Here is a 20,107-nt window from a genome sequence, read left to right on the forward strand (position 1 = left end):
GCTGTTGACAGCTGACCACTAGATGTCACTCGTGGAGTCGTTGGTTTGACGCTTTGAAGCTTCAATTTGTTTTTGGTACAATCAGGAAGAAGCCAAAAACTTCACAAGGCTCCATCCGCCCACTCCTAGAAGCACTCTTGTGAAAATATCCAGCTGTAAAACAACTTACGTGTATTGTAATTATAAATTATTCATTGTGTCGAAACTATTTGTTCCCAAACTTGAAACTTGAACGCGTTATTAGTGTTTATTTTCAAGAAACATTGCGGCGCAAGATGGCGGCCACTGCAAAGCAAGGCCCTTTCATCAAATTCACTCAAAAGGCTCATTTTAGGATTTTAAAACTCAAAGAGGATTAATTGTAAAGCTGTTTTAAATGCATTCAATCATATTTTGTGAGTAGTGAATACACTATCTGCTAATTTGCCCTGCTAAACGTCATGTACCGGACCTTTATCACGACTACCGGAGCTCGGAGGCGTCGAGCGCAGCCGATTTCCGGGTCACGTGGTAGACGACTCACAATAATGAGCGAAGCTGAGGGACCGAGGTGATAACAATGGCCGCGCACTGAAAGACACCGGAGCAAGCTGTCGTTCGGAAGCGGTACCTCACGTGACCGCTTTGGTGAACGGCCGTGCCGGTGGAAGCGGAACACCCATGGGTTCACCGCCGAGCCGAGCGGCTCAGTGAGGAGGAGAACGGCTCACCGGAGCCGGTGGAGGCAGGAAGCGAGTCCGCGTGCCTTCCCTCGGGCAGTCTGTCGGTCGGTCGGTTTCGGTGTGCTCATGATGTAGGCCGCCGGTCATCCTGCTGCAGGTGGGTGGTGGTCGGTTATTGTTGTCGGGGGTTCGTGTGAGGAGGACGCGGTGACGGGCTGCGCGCAGGCCGGGGCTCGACGGCTCCGTCGTCTCGCTGCAGAACAGATGCACCGACAGCAGTCATTGCTTTGTCCTGTACTTAACATGTGATGTGTGCTTGTTTTCACTGTATGTTAACCGATAACAGATCTGTTTAATAAACTGGACAGCTACTGCCGACACAGTTTAAAGAGATTATATGTGTTAAATTAATTATGTTAAGTAGTTTAAGAAATTTCATTAAGCAGTTCGGTTCATTACGCAATGAGTTGACTTTCCCATTTGCTGAAGCTGTGAAGGTTACCAAAACAACCAATCTGCATAAACCATGTACTGTTAAATTGACGTTTTCATCCGGTTTTACGGAAAGCCCAGGAAATAGGACGGAAGTAGCAGCTAGCCACCAGGGGGCGTTTCCGTTGGCAGCAAAAACACCTGAGTAGGTGTCCATGGGTAAATTAGTCGACTTCTTCTCACTTGAGTTTTACGTTTTCCAGATGCGTCAAGGGGCTCGATCACTAGTTTCAGGTCTTGGATTATGGATCATGAGCCAGTGGGTCCCCGAGCACAGACTGGAAAAGGGCCCCCTCATTACCCATTACATGTCATGTCATGTCATGTCATGTCATGTCATGTCATGTCATGTCATGTCATGTCATGTCATGTCATGTCATGTCATGTCATGTCATGTCATGTCATGTCATGTCATTTAGCAGACGCTTTTTTTTCAAAGCGACTTACAATGGAATTGAGTACAATCAGTCAGGGGTGGAATCGAACTTGCGACCTTGATGTCTTTCGCACACAGGGTACCGGTCTTGAGCACTGAGCCACTCCACCCCCCACACTCTCGCACAAATCGACAGTGGTACAAAGGTTGTGGAAAATTTGGATTTTTAGTTGTCATGCAACCTCCTCCCACTAATCAAATGTGCTTATGATAATAATGACAATAATATAATATTAGATACAGCACACAACTTAACCTTTTGTTAGTTGAGTGAGGGCCCATCAAGACATCAGTGGTGATAAAGGAGCCCTATAAAGACATAAATTGATTACCACTGTCATTTGGCTGAGGGCCCCTTTCAGATAAAAGGGCTCATTAAGATATATCACATAACATAACATAACTGGACATTATTTGGCTTTGGGTCTATTGAGATGAATAACATAGTAGCAAAGATATTGGGATAGTAGGGCAAAGGCTTTGGCTTCAGGGCCCCTGGACCTGGATCCATCCTTGAGCCAATTTTGTAAATTATGTTCCCATTTAGAGGAAATTAGACCATAAAGCATGGCAAATATGAGGGGACAGCTGCTATTGTCCAATAAGTGCTGGCTGCAGTTGACGTCTGTGAACTTCCCGTTTGAAAAAACTGACACAGTGCTGGTCAAATCGCAAATGTTGATGCTTTACTGTTCATCCATTATTACATACAGTCAACATGGTACCAAACTAGCACAGTGGTATGTCCGTTCTCATGGGAAAACATGGCTGTCAGCAGGGACACTGCAAAAAAAACCAAAGAGAATCTGTGCCAGTTTTACGTCTACAGTTTAGTCGCTTATCTCATCGTTAGGGAGCCCTTTTTCTGACAGGAAGCTTAATCTGGAAACCGTTCCCTGTCCCACACCATATAGAAATTCAGCATTTTTAATTCACACTGCCTCACAGTGAAGTCACAAAATAATGCTGAAGGAGTCGGCAGTGGTTCAACAACTCCTGTGTGTCGTGATGTAAAATCGCTGATTTTCTCCAGGGACTTTGGTGTGGTGGAGTGCATGGTTTCTCTGAAACTCTCAGTAGATGTACAGGAAATGATCGATAATGCCAGCAAATCCTGCCGACTGTACCTTTTTTAATCCTAAATTCTTTATAAAATAAAATAGTCTCACGCTGACTGAGTGTGTCTGAAGCATTTTTTAATTTGTTATTTATGATCTTCCGGTGCCAGTGTTCATGAGGCAGTTGACATTTAACAACACTTCATATAAATGACCCTCATCTTGTATTACATTTTGTATTTTAGAAATAAAAGGTGCCTTTTATTTTTGAGCATAGAACACTTCACAGCACCTAGAGGCTGGATATATCTGCTAATCCTTCTTTCCCCCCCCCAGGACAGAGTGGTGGAATTTCTACACCTGAACAGTCGGAGAGAGCAAAGGCTTCTGTGATTCCTGTGCTGCTCAGTGTCCGTGCGCCAAGATGAGTACAGACAGACCCAAACGCAATATCATCAAGAAGAAATATGTAAGTCTGGAGTACATCTATGTCAGGTTTTCTCTTGTACACACCTAAAACAGAAACACATTTGTCCACATTCATTAAATGGATCACAATTCTCATGTTATTTTTATGTTATTACGGCGAATAATCAACAAAGCTGATGGTTTATGTATAATTTATCCGTAACTTTTATTTTGTTTAAGGTCACATTGTGATTAAAATCTCTTTTATAAGACACAATCAGTTAGCAGCATCAGACTAGAAGCAGCTCTTGTAGATTGACGTCACATTTGTACCAATAGTTCTTGCATTTCTTATTCAATCAAAGTCAAAGTAAGCTGAAAAATCAGCTTTAATTCCTTAAAACCTCCTCAAACCGATTATCAAAGTAGTTGATGAATAATTTAGTAATCGATAAATTGAGTAATTGTTTCAGCCCTAACTGACAGTCCAATAGATGTATCTTGCATTCATGTAGATGTGCAACTTGACAACCACAATAACGACAAATGATATCGGAAAACCGATACCGGTACAAATAGAAATAAAAGCATGATAATTAGATACGTTTATTTATCAATTAATTCAAGCAACAGCAGTTTGCAGTGACTATAATGTCTTCCTCTTTTGCAGGACATCAGTGATGGGATGCCGTGGTGTGAAGAACGCCTGGTCCGCAAAGTTCTTTTCCTCTCCCTCAGGGAATTCAGAGACACACACCGCACCACACACAAACACTCACGCATTCACACACGCGCTTCAAAAAATACGCTCATTCATGGACAGCAAAAGGCACACACACTCCCCAACACACACACGCAGAAAAAGACACATGCGCAGCAAAAAGTTGCACACAAGCCACGGAAAACCCACACACAGAAAAACACACGGCATTCACAGAATATGCACATTTCGAAACACATACATCGTCACGAACACACCAACAAAGGGCAAAAAGCAAACCACTTGTCTCAGGACTCGCACACACCAAAAAATAAATGTACTTTCACACACAACATGCACACACAGTCCAAAATGTGCACGGGCAAAATGACCCGCAGTGTTCAGCATACTGAAGAAAACACACACGCGCTCCAGAAGAACACAACCAGGAAACTCCGCTCACACACGACACAAAATAACCTGTTGCTGCCAAAATCCAAACACACACACCGTGAAAAACACACACACTGTGCCGAGCACAAACACTCAGTGAAGAACAGCTGCAAATGTGAAAACACAAGGACGCTGCTGAGCGCTCGTGTCCCGGCCAGGACCCTGAGATCACGCACTCCCACCCGGCTCAGCGGTCAGTACCATCACTGCTCTTCTTGTCCTGTGTCTCAGTCATAGCTGTAAATCTGCTCTGCTGCTGGAATGCGAAGATAATCCCTGTTCTCCGGCCCGGCCGACTCTCAGGGCCCCGCCATACTAGTCACTTCACATTCCTGCTTGCACTTACATGGTCACTGTTTTATTCAGACTAGAATGAGGGTCACTCTAATGTTTAATGCATGTCTTTAGTATAAGAGTTTGAAGCATTGACGATTTGGACAAAAGCATTCGGATGCCTGACCATTACAACAGCCTCTTTCTTTAATGTTGTAATGATGTATTCAAATACATATACAGTACTTCAATATAGTGTTGGTCCTCTAGAACAGCTTCCACACGTCTTGCAGGAATTTCCTCAAAATCTTTTCTGTAGAGCATTTATGAGGTCAGGCACTGATGTTGGACGAGAAGGCCTGGCTCACAATCTCTGTAACATTTCATCCCAAATTTGCTCAATGGTGTTGAGGTCAGGGCTCTGTGCAGACCACTTCTGTTCTTCCACATAAAACTTGTCAAACCATGTCCTTGTTGGAATAGAAAAGGGCCTTTTCTCAAACTGTTGGAAGCATAGCATTGTCCAAAATGTCTGCTGAAGCGATAAGATTGTCGTTCTTTGGAGATAAGGGGCAGAGACCAAAGCCTGATAAAAACACCTGAATTCAATACGTAACAGCCGGTGGCCAAATACTTTTGTCCATATTTACCATATTTATCAAAATTGACATCATGTGCTATTGAAGAAGACCCGAAAGAACATTAACTCCTTAGGAAACTGTTTACTGGTTCTTTTTTGCAATGCAATAACCAAAGAACTTCCTTTTGTGTTTGTATACATCGTATGACTCTGTATGTGCAGATGATTCAGCATCAGCACAGTGAGAAAACCGCTTCATGTAAACTTGTCCCTGTTCTCTGAAGGCTCCGTGGTTAATGGCATCACCCGGCGTCAGTCCCTCCTGTCGGCCACTCCCAGTTGGAGCTGGACATTACAGACATGCCCTCAGCAGCGCCGTCCTGCCAGCATTGTTTGTGACAAGGATGACCCTGCCAGCAAGAGGTCAGTTACACATCCACGACCAAACTGTTGGAAGATCAGCATCCCGTTACTCTGGTTTCCTCCCACAGTCCAGAAACATACAGGTTAAATGGACACTCTAAATTGACTGTCGGTGTGAGTGTGAGATTGAATAGTTGGTTGTCTCTGTGTACCCCATTGTTCGCCCTATGTCAGCCGAGGTTGGCTCCAGCTCCCCTGCGACCATCATGGGGAGGATAAAGTGGTAAAAAGAGGAACAAGTTCATGTTCAGCTGTTGGGGTACTCACCTGCTGCAGTCGGTGCCTGCACAGCCTTTATAGGCAATTTAATAACAGAGGCACAATAACTGGCTGTGTACACACACACACACACACACACACAGAGCATATGGTTCTGATTTGTATGTTCCCAGCAGCTGAGACGCTGCTGCTGCTGCTGCTGAAGCAGCTGCTGAGGGTTTCACCCTAATGGAGATGACAAGGTTTAACTTATTTAAAGGTTGAAAACACAATACTTAGGTGTCACCAGTCATTCCAGTCAAGCACACGTGTCAGACCCAAACAAATCTATTGTCCCAGCTAATGCCAGTAATCTCTCATGCCTGTTCTATTCTCCAGTCACCAATGAAAAGCTTCTTAAATGTGAATATTTTCTGGTTTATTTGCTCCGTATAACAGAGAAATAATTCACTTAGGCAAATAAGGTAGAGAGTAAGTGTGACGACAGCTCTGCATGTTCTCTATATATAGTCAAAACAAACATTCAGACTGTGTTGTGTTGATCTGCCTGAATCAGCCTCGACTGAGACAACACCCACGCTGCAAATTCCTCGTTTGAAGACGGATAAACTGTATTAGTATGATTGCCAAAAAAAAAATAACCAAGTATGTGTGTGCGTGTGTGTATGTGTAGACCGAGGTTGCAAGCACAGAGGAAATTTGCCCAATCCCCTCCCAGCTCACCAGGACCACAAGCATTGATGACATCAGCACGGAGCAACCACAGCCAGCATCTGACTGCAGTCAACTGTCTGACCCGACGTCGGACCAAAACTGAGGATTTCTTGTCTTTTCTCTGTTTGAGAGGTGAGCTGCATGTTTGTCCTCAATGAATCATTCATTCTTACGGCGAAGAGAATCTACGGGAACATTCACACTGGCCACATCATGTCAAGTGAAAACACACACACACACATCAAAACCAATTACAGCATTTTCCTCCTTACACTTCAGGTTCAGCAGCGTTGCCAAGCAACATGGCCTTCTTAGCAAGTGGACGAGAGAAGGTCACTCAGCATCTTGCTTCCTGTCTTTCCACCAATCACAGGACTGCAGTTGATGAAAAGAAAACAAGCATTTTCAATAAAACAACAGGTACTTGTCCTCTGAGCACGTCTGCCCAAGATGAGCTGAATTTTGGAGCTTTGTTTTTTTTAACACGCCTGTCTCTGTACCCGTGTGTGTGTGTGACTGTCCGTCCTGCTGTTGCAGTTCAGCGTGACTCTCGACCTCTGAGAGGGAGGACAGCTGTCAGCTCCTTCTGCCCTCAAGCTGCCAGGGAGAGCAGGAGGGAGAGAGTGGAGGAACGGCAGAGGAGGAGGTGGAGGAGCAGGAGAGAGACGACGGAGGACAGGAGAGGGGGAGCTGAGAGACACCTCCTGAGACCCCGCCAGCTCTCCCTACAGGTCAGGAGGACTAAAAAGGTCTGATCATCCTTCCGAGAACATTTCACTATCTAGTACTGCAACAATAAATCGATTATTAATCAATTACTAAATAATTGTCAGCTATTTGATAATTGATTCTTCAGCTACTTTAACATTAATCATATTTTACAGAAGCTAAATATTCTCTAACTGCTGTTTGACTGAACTTGTGAAGAACAAGAGGTCACATATTTGCAGAATTTCCCCCTGTGACTGTTTTCCACTATCATAATCCACCTCTTTTGCAGGTCACCATGGTGACTGGACACACCTCCTCCGTGAGGTCCGCCCCTCCCTTAAAGTCTAGCTCAGGGGTTGGCAGCAGACGATCCGCGAGGCCTTGCACAAGGTCAAGCAATACCTGTAAACCCAGAGGCAATCCTCACATCAGACCACAGGAAACCAGCAAAACACACCTCTCCCGACATAGCAACCAGCAGCTGCCTCAAAAACAGCACCTTCCTCCCCAGCAACGAACAGTCTCAAAGCACTATAGCAACCCTAAGACCATCAACAGTCTCCACAACTCAGGAAAAAGCCCAAGCAGTGCTCCAGCTCAGATACCACTGGCTAATGGCTCGGTCCGCACACAGGCCTGTGAGAAGCCTGGAGTCCTGAGGATGTCAAGAAGGAGGAGAGGTCTCCCACCAGACCCCACCAACCCCACTCCTCTTAATCAGGTTGCTATGGACAAGAACTCCTCAAAGAAAAGCAGAACACTGCAGTACAAGAAAGGTGACAACTCATCGGAGAGTCATTGCCATATTGGTGAGATGCCACAGAAGGAAGCCATTGGTGGTAAATGTGTTAAAAAGGAGTACGAGAGCCATACAGGTAAAACCACTGGTAGCAGCGATGAAGACCTGCGTCAAGACAGAAGTGGCCGTGTTGGAGAGATGAGACGTGAGAAGGGTGCTTGTTTCAGTGAAGACCTGCAGGACAAGGTGAATGTTACACAACTGAGTTTGGTGAGAGTTGCTGCTCTGGAGCCTGCTAAAGAGACGGTCAACTTTGCCAGCGTCATCTCTCACTGCAGCCTCCGCCCCGGCAGTGAGGTCATATGTAGACATGTGCGAGAAAAGCGGCTTCAGAGAATTCAGCCGACTCCATCCACAATCCCCAAGCCCGTTACTAGGAATACAGATTCTAGGACTGTTGCCAGAGCTGCTACTCCAAGGACTACAGTAAGTAAAGCTGCTATCAACTCAGTGACATCCCCACACACTGACCAACCACGCACTTATTCTGCCAAGCACGCTGCAAAGGCACCGAACAAAGGTACTAACACGGACACTACCAAGTGCACTTCACCAGCCGGCAGTTACTCTATCCATGAGCCTCCAGGTGCTGCAAAAAGCTCTTCCAGTGGTAGCGCAGAGGCCCCGCTTAAGGACAGTGCAACTGTCAGTAGCTCTTCCAGCACTTCCAAGGGCTCTACAAAGGGCCTTTCGCAGACCAAGTCTACTACCTCAGCTATGAAGACCAGGACCAGCCCTAGAATCCTTCTGAAACGCTAACACCTGAGTGACGTGTGGAAATGTTCTCAGTCTAGTATTTCCGTTAAAGACGATTAGAAAACAGTTTTAAAAACATCATTGAAGGCTGTTGATCATGTGATGCAGGGTGATGGTTATTGGCTGATTGGATAGTGACGATGGTGGTTATTATGGCTTGTTCTCTATATCTGTCATTGATGGTAGAATTCTTTTTAGGTTTATACAAATATGAAGAGTTGGGGAAAAGATAGTTGTAGAGTTGACTATAGACGAGTTCTGGAAATTGTACATTATTTTGGGAGCTTGGATTCAGTGATGGGGCCTTGCTTACTTCCGGTACTTCGCCGGGTTAATCTCTATGGTGACCGATTTGTGATGCTTCCCTGTTTTTGTCCGACATAGTAGCTTGATATGTTTGTATATTATAATCACGAGGAAAAGCTTAATGTGAAAGCACACGTGCGTCAGTCTGCTGAACTGATCTGCTTTACAGAGAGCTGTCATGCATATGGCTACAAGCCCTTTGTCCAGGTTATTTCTTTGCAGTCGAGTTACAATCTTAAGAATCAACTTATTTACTGACATTTATCTGAAACGGGAATGTTCTCAAAGTTTCCTCCGTCAATTACATAAAAATCTGAAGACTTTCTTGCCTGAAATCCTCAGGAGAATCAAAGGAGACATTAAACTTGTCTCATACTCTGCCCTGCCAGGAAAAAGTCACACACTTGAATATCTTGTTATTTCAATCCACTGTGGCATTAGTTTTTCACCAAGATATGTCGATATTTATCTGTGTCCGGTACTTATCCAAATATTAGAGTATGTGACCTTTTTTTGTTGCACTGGGCAGTGTTTATATAACTAGCTAGGGTTTTAGTTGCAGTAATATTTAACGTCCTAAATCGGTGATGGTCCAGTGTACGTCAGACTGCCAAAGCCTTAAATTATCGTCATTTAAACTCTGGAATGTTTTTGTTGTTTTGTATGGACTGAAGAGCATGGATGTTGTTTCCATCGCATTTGTTGAATTCTAATTTTCCTAACCTATAAGAATGATTTAAGCAGGACGCCCTGTTTTAAACCTTCATGTGGAATAGCCAATATTTCTAATATTGCAACACAAATGCAGTGACAACTTCAATCTACAGATAAACAGATCTCTTGAGCCACTTGTGTGTCCGCAGCTTCACAGTCACCAGCCTCTGTAAAATCAGCAGGACCTTTTTAATCCACTGCTCCGTTTAAGGGAAAAAACGAGTAAGTTTATGTGTGAAATGTTATAAGAACAACAATGGTGACGGTTTTTATTCATTCACTCTTCTCCTTCCACTGAAGTCTTTAACGTCCTTACTGAGTGTATGTGCTGACTTCAGAGGAAATGGCGACCATTAGGTTTGCAAAGGGGCAGAAACTTTCCATTGGTACTTTTGTTCAGGAATTTGGGAAATATTCTTAATATTAGGAAACGTTCCATGGGGATTAATTAATGAGAATTAACTGGAAAATTTGGATACTTTAAAGAAACTGTCATTCTGTTTTCACAGCTGTGATGTCACTCGAGGGGGAAACAAGATCTTTCAGGGCTTTTATGAACTTAAGGAAGTTTTTACAAAAATGAAACTAAAAAATATAGAATTAAAAGATCTATAAATGCCTATGTCAGTGTCTCGAGGTGTCCTGTGAACAGTTTTACAGGCTTTTCTTTTTTACTATTGTGGTCTATAGGAAAATTGTTGTATTTCTTTGTTACAGTACCATGAGTGAAAACATAGCTGCAGGCCAGAGAGGGAGGGGCTCTATCCAGTTCTTATAATACATCCATGGCATGTGATGGAGGAATTGCATTAAATTGCCAACCTTCAACTTTGAAAATATCCAGTTTATTCCTGTTAATTCCTATGGAAAGTTTCCAATTTTGCAACCCTAGTGACCACACGTACCACACAGTCTGTGCGGATTCATACTTTTGTAGATAAAAAAAAAAAAAAAGAGCGTGTACGTTTTTATGTGGCAGCTTAACGACAGATATTGTAATTAAACACTTGCGGTTTGACCTTCACTGTTGATGTGATAAACGGCCATGGAGCCTCCAGTAAATGTGGACATTCGCTGGAGTGTCGCGTGGCTCTTGGATGATATCAGGTGCTATAAGTTTTGCATATTGGCTTATATTTGGGTAGAAGAGTAGTGTGGCAGTATTAAACTAAGAGCTACTCTGAAGATTAATTAATATTGCACATTATCCTCACATGAAAGAAAATGTGTGTAGGATTTTAAAAAAGTGACTGACGGCAGTGTACACTGCTGCATTTGCTTTATTTCAAATATACTTGCCATGAAAAAAATTATTTAAAGTTGTTGGAATCATAATTAAATGAGTGACACATGCATTTGTAAATGAGGTATTTATACACTGTTCATATAATATATTGCATTTGATCCGTCTGAACCACGTGCTTATTTATGGCTGACACACGTTTTAATAAAGTTACCAGTAAAGGCATGGAATCATTTGATGTTATGACCTGTGGAAATATATCAACTGTGTGTGGTTTGCAAAGCAAGCACTCGGTACGATTCCCTTTTTAAGAGGTTGTTGTATTTCGTAATTAAATAGGTAGGAGTTTAATAGATTTTTAAAAAAGGATTATAAAGTGAACACTTTTGTACTTGTTTTACTGTGAAGCCTGAACATTGACTAATCATGAAACTGTCTGAAGCCAAACAGCAGCTGTGTAATTACAAAACTTTCCATATGAACATGAAGACCTTCCCTTTTTTTAGTGTGATTTTAAGTCAGTTCCTTTCTTTGGAAATATTCAATACATGTCTCAATTTCAAATATTTAATGCTTCCTGCTATGCAAAGTAGCCATTGTGTACCCATCAGTGACACTTAGAGAAAGTATGATCAGGAGACAGTTGGACAATCTGGCTTCCTGATACAGGAGTCGCACTGGATATGACCTGTTTTTACTCGTTGAGATAAATAGTGGATTAGAAATTAGATTTATTGCAGTTTACTGTGAACATTCAGCTCTCCACACTCGTGTTTCTCGTGGACACTGACCTTGTGTGAGAAAAATGTGTCCTAACATGAATGAATGAATGCCTTTTATTCCTGACCTTATTAATGCGTGTGTTAGCCTCTCATAGCTAGTTTATAAAACTGAAAGTGTTGCTGAGCAAACTCCGTCAACCCCAGGTGAACATAACATAACACATGGGAAAGTCTTTGAAAAGGAAATTGTAAGAACAATGTGTAAATGTGAAGCATTTGAATGAGAATTTGTAATAAAGTTTCTTTGTGCATATTTTGCTTCTGGGTACAGTTTTTCCTTTCCTCCACACATTTTGAGCAAAGGCCTCCTGAAAACACCTGAAACTTAATTAAGAAAAACAAAAAAATCCCACTTATTCCTCCTTTCTGTTTCCTCAGAGTATCTTCAACGACAATTGTTTTTTCATATTTTTCCTTTACAACAGAGGTCTCAAACTTGAGGCCCACATGTTATAATTATGTGTTTTTCTGTCTGTTTTTAACATTTATACAGTAGATTATATTTGCATCAAAGTGTCATATCATTCCACATCAAAACAAACACCTTGTTTCTGTGAATTCAGTGAAATATTATCAGAAATGTCATTATATTATTAACATAAATGGAATACCATTATATCATTTTCAGATCATGTCACCCAACCCTTCCAAAGAGTTGTTCTATTCCCAGAAAGTTCGATTTTTTTAACTGAGCAGTCAACACTAAAAACCGAGGTCTACAAATGACCTGAGGGGGGCAGCAGTTCGCCTTCGCCGCGTGAACTCTGCTACAAACTGAACAGCAGAAGAAGACGCCGGGCTCCAGCAGCAGTGACAGTCGTAGTGGGAGTGTTGTTGTTGGAAATGACAGATGTCAGAGCAGAGCGTCCACTCTGACAGGAACCATGTTTGAAACCTTCAGAGAGAGACTTCACATGGTCCAGCAGGACTTCACCACCGGGTCAGTCTTCTCTTTTTCAGCGAAACTGTCTCCTGCTGACATCACTAGCTTAGCTTAGCTTTGCTGAGCTGTGAAAGTCTGACAGCAGCGTCATGTTAGCCTAGCATGAAGCAGCCCGCTCATTCACAGGGTTTACTCCGTAAATCTGGTCATGTTCCTCTTTGTGTTACTTCCGTGTACATTAACAATTAAAGATATAAAGTCGTGTCGTGTCGTGTCGTGTTGTGTGTAGTTGAGGTGAAGCACACACTCTCACTCTGTCCCACTCATTACTTTCAGCTGACGATCATGTGATGCCATGACCCACAGTTAACCCCTCGCCTCCTCTGTTAAATGGCGTTTCACCAAAAACTAACTTTTCTGCTCATAAAGCACCCAATTTTATCCAACCGCCTTCATTTAATGTAATGATGCAGAAGCTTCTGTTTTTTAATGGGGCACATACTCGAGTGTCAATGTCTTTTTTTAGATGATATCAGTGGCTATAAGTTTGCATATATTTGGGTAAAAGAGTAATGTAGGTCTGCAACTAACGATTATTCTCCTAATTGATTAATCTGACGATTTTAGATTGTGTAATCGCTTGGTCCATAAAATGTTGATCGGTGTTTACCAAACCTGGATGTTTCCCAAAAGTCTTGTGTTGTCCAAAATCAGAGGCTCAGTCAAAAACGCTCATACAGATTTATATTTTATCAAATGTTGATGATTAATTTAGTAATCGAGTAATTGTTTCAGCCCTGGAGTAACGTGACAGTATCAAACTAAGAACTTACCTTTACAATGTTATTGAGAAGAGTAACCCTACAGTTTTTGGGTTCCTCTATTTATTCCTCCAAGGAAATCTAGATCTAGATACCCATGGGTAAAAATAAATCAAAAGTAAAATATTGGCTTATTAATACACCAAATTTACTCAAATGCAACTACAAGCCAATAGTTACGATTAGGGCATGAGCCGTTATGATATCAAGAGATATACTTCATGTAAATACTTTGTATCCTTGCATTTCAGTATATGTTAATATTATGATCTCATGTGGTAATGCTACATCGTTTTTAAAAACCTGTAACACAGTAAATATTAAAACCGTGGCTTGACTTAAAGAATAATACTGCAAATCTATGTCAGAATTATAATAGCAATTAGATATTTTGCACACAATTGATTAAAACCCATATCTCTCTTTCTCTCTCCCTCTCAGTTTAAAGACCCTTGGAGACAAATCAAGAGACACCAAAGTCAAGCGGAGACCCAGGTGAGCTGTAAACTGTGGGCGTTGAATGTGATATAAACTAATTACAAGCAAGCTCAGTGTTCTCAGACCCTCTGACCCATCAATGTCCAGTATCATTGTTTAGTTGTGATTATAATATGACATCTGCTTGGTTGTTTTAATTCTGTTTTACTCTGCAGAAAATGGTTTAATTGAATCCTCTCTTGCTTGTTCAGGTTTGAAGAAAGCCCTCCTTGTTTCAGTGCTGGCCTGGAAATCCTCAGCAGGTGACAAATACACGGTCACTTTTGATTTTAACATCTTGTTAAAGGAGTGTTGATATTCATGTTAACATTTGTTCCCTGTAGGTATGAGGAGAAATGGTTTCTGCTCCATAAAACAACCAAAGACTGCGCTCAGTCTGCAGAGGTAAGATCACATTAGTAGGCGACAGCAAATGAGTGAAGCGTGATCTTGTTCTTGTACAGTGTGTGTGTGTGTCTACAGCTCTGTCTCTGTCTGTGGGTTTGTCAGGCAGTAGATGGCGACATAGTGATGCTCTCAGCTCACTGGGAGAGAAGAAGAACGGCTCTGACACAGTTAGAGGAACAACTGCAAAGCTTGCCAGCCTTTGTCAGTGAACTGGACACCATCACTGCCAACATAGGTAAAGAGTCATGTTTCATTTCTTCTTGATAAAACCAGTGAGCACCCTCCACAGTTACAAATGATACCAGAACATCAGTATCTGATGACTCTGGTACTAAGATTGATCACGAACCTACCTGCAAAAATCATTGCCTAGATAACGAAGCTTGTTTTCTCATGATATTAGTAGAACTTATCTGGTTCAGCTGGGATTGTCTTCTCCTTAAATGACGAGGACTCATCTGAATGTTGTCTGTAACAGAAAGACACTACACTTTACAGCCTTATTAACCCGTGATAATGAGATGATTATTCCGTAAAGATCAGGACTCAATAATACCAACATAATTCACTTACCATTAAAAGTACAGAGTTCAGTACCCAACCCTAATGTTCACAAACTGTGGTCAGAGAATAGTTGCTGAAATGGCACACACCAAGAGTATTAATGCTGATTAAACTTATTAAAGCTGAGCATCTCCAGATAAAAGACAAAAGGTCATGTAGTGAGACTTGACGGAGTTGTATGTGTGTGTTTGTATCTCCAGCTCATCTGGAAGGCGACTTTGAGGAGATGGAGAGCAGACTGATCTACCTGGAGACCCTGTGTTGTCAGTGTGAACAACAGACACAAAAACAGCATCACGTCAACCAGCTGGAAATTTATAAGAAGAAGAAGAGGTGTGACATGCATTTATGCACCTGTATGTGTCTTGTTTTCCAGGTTAACTCAAGCAAGTCCAGTTTTCTACAGCTAACTACTGAACATTTTTTATTCTAGTTTCACTATCAATTTACATCTGTTTACAACCCATATAATAATAGAATTGATTACATCCATTGCCTCATTATGTTTTTAAAGAATATTCCACCAGTCTGTATATAGTGTGGTGTAGCATAATAACAGAGCTCACTGTCTCACTGTACATGATATTTCATCTGTATAGCAGATAAAACACATACACAGCATTTCATATTTCTTCACTTGCTTGTATTAGATTTTGTCTTTTTATTTTTAATCAACCATGTCCTAAAATAATCTTTAAATATCCCCAGTTCAGAAGCTTCACCAGCAGAAGATGACATTTAGTGTTAGCATGATTTCTTTAGATGTGATATATCTGAAGATGTTTGTGTTCTTCTCTGTTTGTCTTGTAACAGGAAGGAGCTGGAGGCTCTGGAAGGTGAGCTGCTGTGCTGTCACTTTACACTTATAATTATAATTATCGCACTTCACTGACAACACTGATTACAGCATGTTAGCCTTCTTTGTAATTACCCTTATGGGGTGTTGAATAAAAACAAATGCTGTGAATAACTCTACAGATGATGATAAACCTAAAGCAGCATTTTCTCTTGCACAGTGGAACTAAACTCTGAACACGCTCACAAAGTGGCAGAGGTGGAGCAGGCCGTGCAACAGAAACTACGAGAACGACAGAAAGTTTATGAAGAAGCTTTTAACCAAGACATGAAGCAGTACCTGTCCACTGGACACCTGCAGCACAGAGGTACGTCAATTTCATCATGTACTTTGTTTCTTTGAGCAGAGTAATGTCAGGGACCTTCAAATAAAATGTAAGATTTTTCATTTGCCACATGAGCTTTGCTATTTTAGCCCAGACAGACAGACAGACACCTTGACACCTTATTAATCCCTTTGGGAGGTTCCCTCAGGGAAATTAAAAGCTCCAACATCCACACACAGCACTGTTAAAATTAGATTCACACTTAACAGGAGACAGGAAAGAAAAAACACCCCAGGTACCAAACACCATAAAATATAGAATAAAAGAGAGTAAAAAAAAAAAAATATATATATATAAGATAAAAAGGAACTACGCATATAATATATATGTGTATCCGTACATATACAGTATATATATATGTATATATATATATATATATATATACATACATACACACACACAAACATACATGCATACACACACATGTATATATACACACATACAGTTACCCCATAATGCCCAAGGTTTTATTGCACATGTTTTTATGAGTTTTTGTTGTAGTTATTGCACATTTTTGTGAGTTGTGATTATGGACAGTTCCAGGGATATTTGCACTTTAAATGATGTCAAAAATGCACTGGCATTGATTAATCTGCAGTCCTGAATGTTCCAGTCAGAGTTAAGTAGAACGTGTCACAGTTAAGGCAGCACTGCAATTACACCGTCTTCTCACCCCCACCACAGAGTCAAACTCGCCATTTCATCACCGCAGTAAAAAAAGTGGTTCCCCATGGTATAAAGTGTTTCCTTCATGGCTTTCACTGCCTTTTAGTGATAATTATAGGTAATAATCCCTTTTTAAAGACCTTATTTTTTAGACCTTTTTTTTTTTGTCAAGTTGATGGTTGTTTTTTTTATTTATTTATTTAGTTATTTATCTATTTCTTTGTGTGTGTGTGTGTGCGTGTGCATAGAATCAGCAGGAGCCGATGTGAGTGTTCTGGATCACATGACACTGACTAACGTATCAGACCAGGAAGCTTTGGATGACTTTCTTAACTCCTGCAGCGATGACATCAGCACCGGATCATCACTTACCTCAGGTAAGAAAAAAGAGAAGGGACCTAAACCCCGAATATCAACATTTATTCATTTAAACATTTATGATCTTGTTCATGGTGAATACATGAGTAAAACTGGATTTAACCAGAACATGTAGAGTCAGGAGTTTTTTAAGGGAGTTTTCATTCACAGTAGTGACGCCCTGCTTACTTTGACTAATTTGTTAAATTCATACTTTTCCTGTGAGGACGTCTGAGTGACACTGTTCCACTGCGACTAAAACCACGACGGTGTCTTCTCTTGCAGGTCCAGACCTGGAGTCTTTCTCCTCTGAATCCTCGAGAAGCCAAACAGAAAAAGTGCTTCCCGCAGACGAGCAAAGATCCAACCAGGACGCAGGTTTGGAGCGAGAGGAGGAAGTGGCCAGTGAGGAGAGCGATGAACCTCTGGTGCAGTCGGATGAAGAGGACATTCAGCCTGACACGTCACTGGTTGGCCTGCAGGATGTTGTGAGGAGCTCTGACGACAGTGACTCCACGGGGGATCTCCCCTCTGGGTAACCTAGCAACAAGGCTATTGACACTTGATGAATACTGGGACGCTATGTTCACCCTCTGATGTTGTGTAGCATCTCCTGCCAGACTTTTTTTCATTTAAGGTAGAAAGCGCTGAATTTTTCTATGGTAGTGATGCTACATAAAACGGATTAGTGCGAACGTTGATAGAAAAGCTTCATGAGTGAAGGAACAAAGTCACAGTCAGAGCTCGACATGCCGGCCAGGATATGATATTTACCTCAGTACCAGGGGTCAGAGGTCATTTAAGTTGTCCCAGACTACATCCATACTACTTCTTCTTCTTCTTCTTCTATTGTGCTCCATATACACATACATTTCTACACTACCCCAGTATTTTAGAGCCCCTGAAACAAGTTTAGAAAGCACTTCAGAAAGCTCTGTTTCAGTTTGACGGACAAAACCGCAGACTTTTGCAAAACTGACTTTCAGTTCCTCAACAGTCTAATCAAAACAAATACCTGCACTTACTTTTTTTACCATTGTTTGTACTATATTCTGAAACTAAGCAAGGGGGCGTGTTTATATGGACGCAGATTACTGCTGATGTGGAGATGCAACATTTGTATTGCTGTTGACTGTCTCCACATAAATATTCTCAAATGACAATGGCAGTAGTTTAGATGTAGTCTGAGGCCGACATGCAAGTAACATATCTTCATCTCATTTTAGGTTTAAATCCGTCTTTGGTCCATTCTGCTCATAGGAAATTTGCCTCATGTAGTTTCTCACGGTTCAACGTCCTTGAGATTTGGATTCATATGTGCTTCGTGTGTCATGTTTGTTTGTGTGTGTTCTCGCGAGCAGCATCATTCAAAAAGTTTTTTTAATTAAATGTCCTGTTGCATAAAGAAGAAATTATTAGATTTTGGTGGTGATGCAGAACGTGAGCGACTTTCTTTAGTCATTATTATAATGTACTGATGGGAAAATGCCTGTGGATGGAAGAGCTGATGCTCCTGTCACATCACTTCCACTGTAGGTGGTACAAATAAGTGTATCTAGTTGTGAGAGTGGGCCACACGGTGGTTAGCACTCTTTGCCTTTGCAGCAAGAAGACCTGGGTTCAAACCACAGTTGGAACAAGGGCTTTCCTGCATGGAGTTTGCATGTTCTCCCCATGTGTGCGTGGGTTTTCTCCAGCTTTCTCCCACAGTCCAAAAATATGCAATATGAGGATTAGGTAAATTGGACACTCTAAATTGACCGTGATCCTCCTTCATGTGGAGGATAAAGCAGTAAAAAATGGATGGATGGAGAGTTGTGAGAGTCTTTCTCAAAATGAAAATCAATATTCTTCTTATTGTCAACTTATTGTTTACTAAATTATTCGTCACCTATTTTGATTTGATTTGAATTTGAGGTGTTTCTTTGATCATTTAAACACATTCTCAGATTGTTCTGGTTTCTTTGCTCCATATAACTAAGAAATCATTTAAACTCAATCATTTCATTTTGTCGATTAAAAAAAAAAAACAATTGAGAACTTCATAATATCAGGTTAATCCATTATGAAAATAATCTGTAGTTGCAGCTCTGTTGTCAACAAATCTTGAACCGATAGAGCCGTACGTCTCGAGACCCAGACACCACAACATGGTACAGCTGTGCAGAAATCCCATCAGACAGGATTTAACATTGTGGCAGTGAGAGTTACAGTGTGTCGTCTTCCACCAGGCTCGTCCTGAAACAAGTCTGTATGTTGTTGTGTTTTAAAATGATTCTCTGTTCCAGACAATCAAGTCAGCAAGTCTGTTGTCAATGTCTTTGAAATAAAAAAATGGCCATCTGTCTGTTCATTACGTCTTTGTCTCATGGACTGTAATTTAGCTTTGTCGACATGTCCACCAGAGGGCAGTCATGTTCTGTCGCTCAACATGGAATTTAAGAGTGACTCATGCAAACTGTAGTGAAGTAATCCTAAAATAATGAAAGTCTGAGTGATTATACCCTAAAGAGAAACTTAAATATAAGATTTTATTTACTCAACATGAGAGAGAAATTAACCAGTGAAGCCAAATCCACCCTGAGCAAAGCAGGTGCATCACACCTGGGTGTGATTTGCTGATTGTGGGAGGGTGACCGATCCAGTCTGGTGATTACAGACCCAGAGTGAGTCCTCAACGGGCTTCAATTTGGAGGCCTATAAAAGAATGGAAAAGTGGCCAGGAGTTAATTCTGGACACGGGAAGTTTGTGCCAGTGATGCCAGGAATAAACCAACAAAGTCTGGACGAGAACCAAGGTTTTCAGGCTGGAAAGAACAAGAAACAGCCAGAGACGAGGCGAGGAGATGGAGAGAAGCGTGTGTGAGAGAGAGAGAGGTGCAGACGGTCTTCAGAGCAGAATTTATACAGAGAAATGTAATGACAGGGCTGCTCGGCCACAGAGTGGTTCTGGTACAGGAACAGGGGACATGGGGTCACACACACACACAGGTTTGTGCAGCTAGTCTTCTGAGGACACTG

The 20,107-nt window shown here is 41.6% G+C and overlaps 2 protein-coding genes across 4 annotated transcripts; both read left to right on the forward strand.

The window, feature by feature from the left end:
• Window positions 1–75: 75 nt before the first annotated feature.
• On the forward strand, window positions 76–11,982 carry LOC131470877 (protein Jumonji-like). Of its 2 annotated transcripts, none has more exons than XM_058646925.1 (8): window positions 76–819; window positions 2,985–3,117; window positions 3,727–4,402; window positions 5,347–5,485; window positions 6,378–6,550; window positions 6,698–6,838; window positions 6,956–7,149; window positions 7,419–11,982. In XM_058646925.1, the coding sequence occupies exons 2-8, from the start codon at window positions 3,073–3,075 to the stop codon at window positions 8,685–8,687; spliced, it is 2,637 nt and encodes an 878-aa protein (XP_058502908.1). In that variant the 5' UTR covers window positions 76–819; window positions 2,985–3,072; the 3' UTR covers window positions 8,688–11,982. The 2 variants fall into 2 exon arrangements, with proteins under 2 accessions (XP_058502908.1, XP_058502907.1); XM_058646924.1 differs by having other exon boundaries at window positions 79–819; window positions 6,956–7,167.
• Window positions 11,983–12,519: 537 nt separating this feature from the next.
• Window positions 12,520–19,133, forward strand: LOC131471952 (dysbindin-A-like). 2 transcript variants are annotated; one of them, XM_058648775.1, is made up of 10 exons: window positions 12,520–12,669; window positions 13,875–13,928; window positions 14,123–14,173; window positions 14,255–14,315; window positions 14,394–14,553; window positions 15,083–15,215; window positions 15,696–15,718; window positions 15,899–16,045; window positions 16,978–17,106; window positions 17,372–19,133. In XM_058648775.1, exons 1-10 carry the CDS (start codon window positions 12,614–12,616, stop codon window positions 17,623–17,625), a joined length of 1,068 nt encoding a protein of 355 aa, XP_058504758.1. In that variant the 5' UTR covers window positions 12,520–12,613; the 3' UTR covers window positions 17,626–19,133. The 2 variants fall into 2 exon arrangements, with proteins under 2 accessions (XP_058504758.1, XP_058504759.1); XM_058648776.1 differs by having other exon boundaries at window positions 14,421–14,553.
• Window positions 19,134–20,107: the final 974 nt, after the last annotated feature.

The sequence above is a fragment of the Solea solea genome, chromosome 13, assembly GCF_958295425.1.
Source record: "Solea solea chromosome 13, fSolSol10.1, whole genome shotgun sequence".
NCBI classification, from domain to species: Eukaryota; Metazoa; Chordata; class Actinopteri; order Pleuronectiformes; family Soleidae; genus Solea; species Solea solea.

Coding starts and splice junctions, on each gene's coding strand:
- LOC131470877 (XM_058646924.1), top strand. CDS start 3,073: ATGAGTACAGACAGACCCAAACGCAATATCATCAAGAAGAAATAT. Junction 4,403..5,346: donor CACTCCCACCCGGCTCAGCG/GTCAGTACCATC, acceptor TGTTCTCTGAAG/GCTCCGTGGTTAATGGCATC. Junction 6,839..6,955: donor CATTTTCAATAAAACAACAG/GTACTTGTCCTC, acceptor CTGCTGTTGCAG/TTCAGCGTGACTCTCGACCT.
- LOC131471952 (XM_058648775.1), top strand. CDS start 12,614: ATGTTTGAAACCTTCAGAGAGAGACTTCACATGGTCCAGCAGGACTTC. Junction 12,670..13,874: donor CAGCAGGACTTCACCACCGG/GTCAGTCTTCTC, acceptor TCTCCCTCTCAG/TTTAAAGACCCTTGGAGACA. Junction 13,929..14,122: donor AAAGTCAAGCGGAGACCCAG/GTGAGCTGTAAA, acceptor TTGCTTGTTCAG/GTTTGAAGAAAGCCCTCCTT.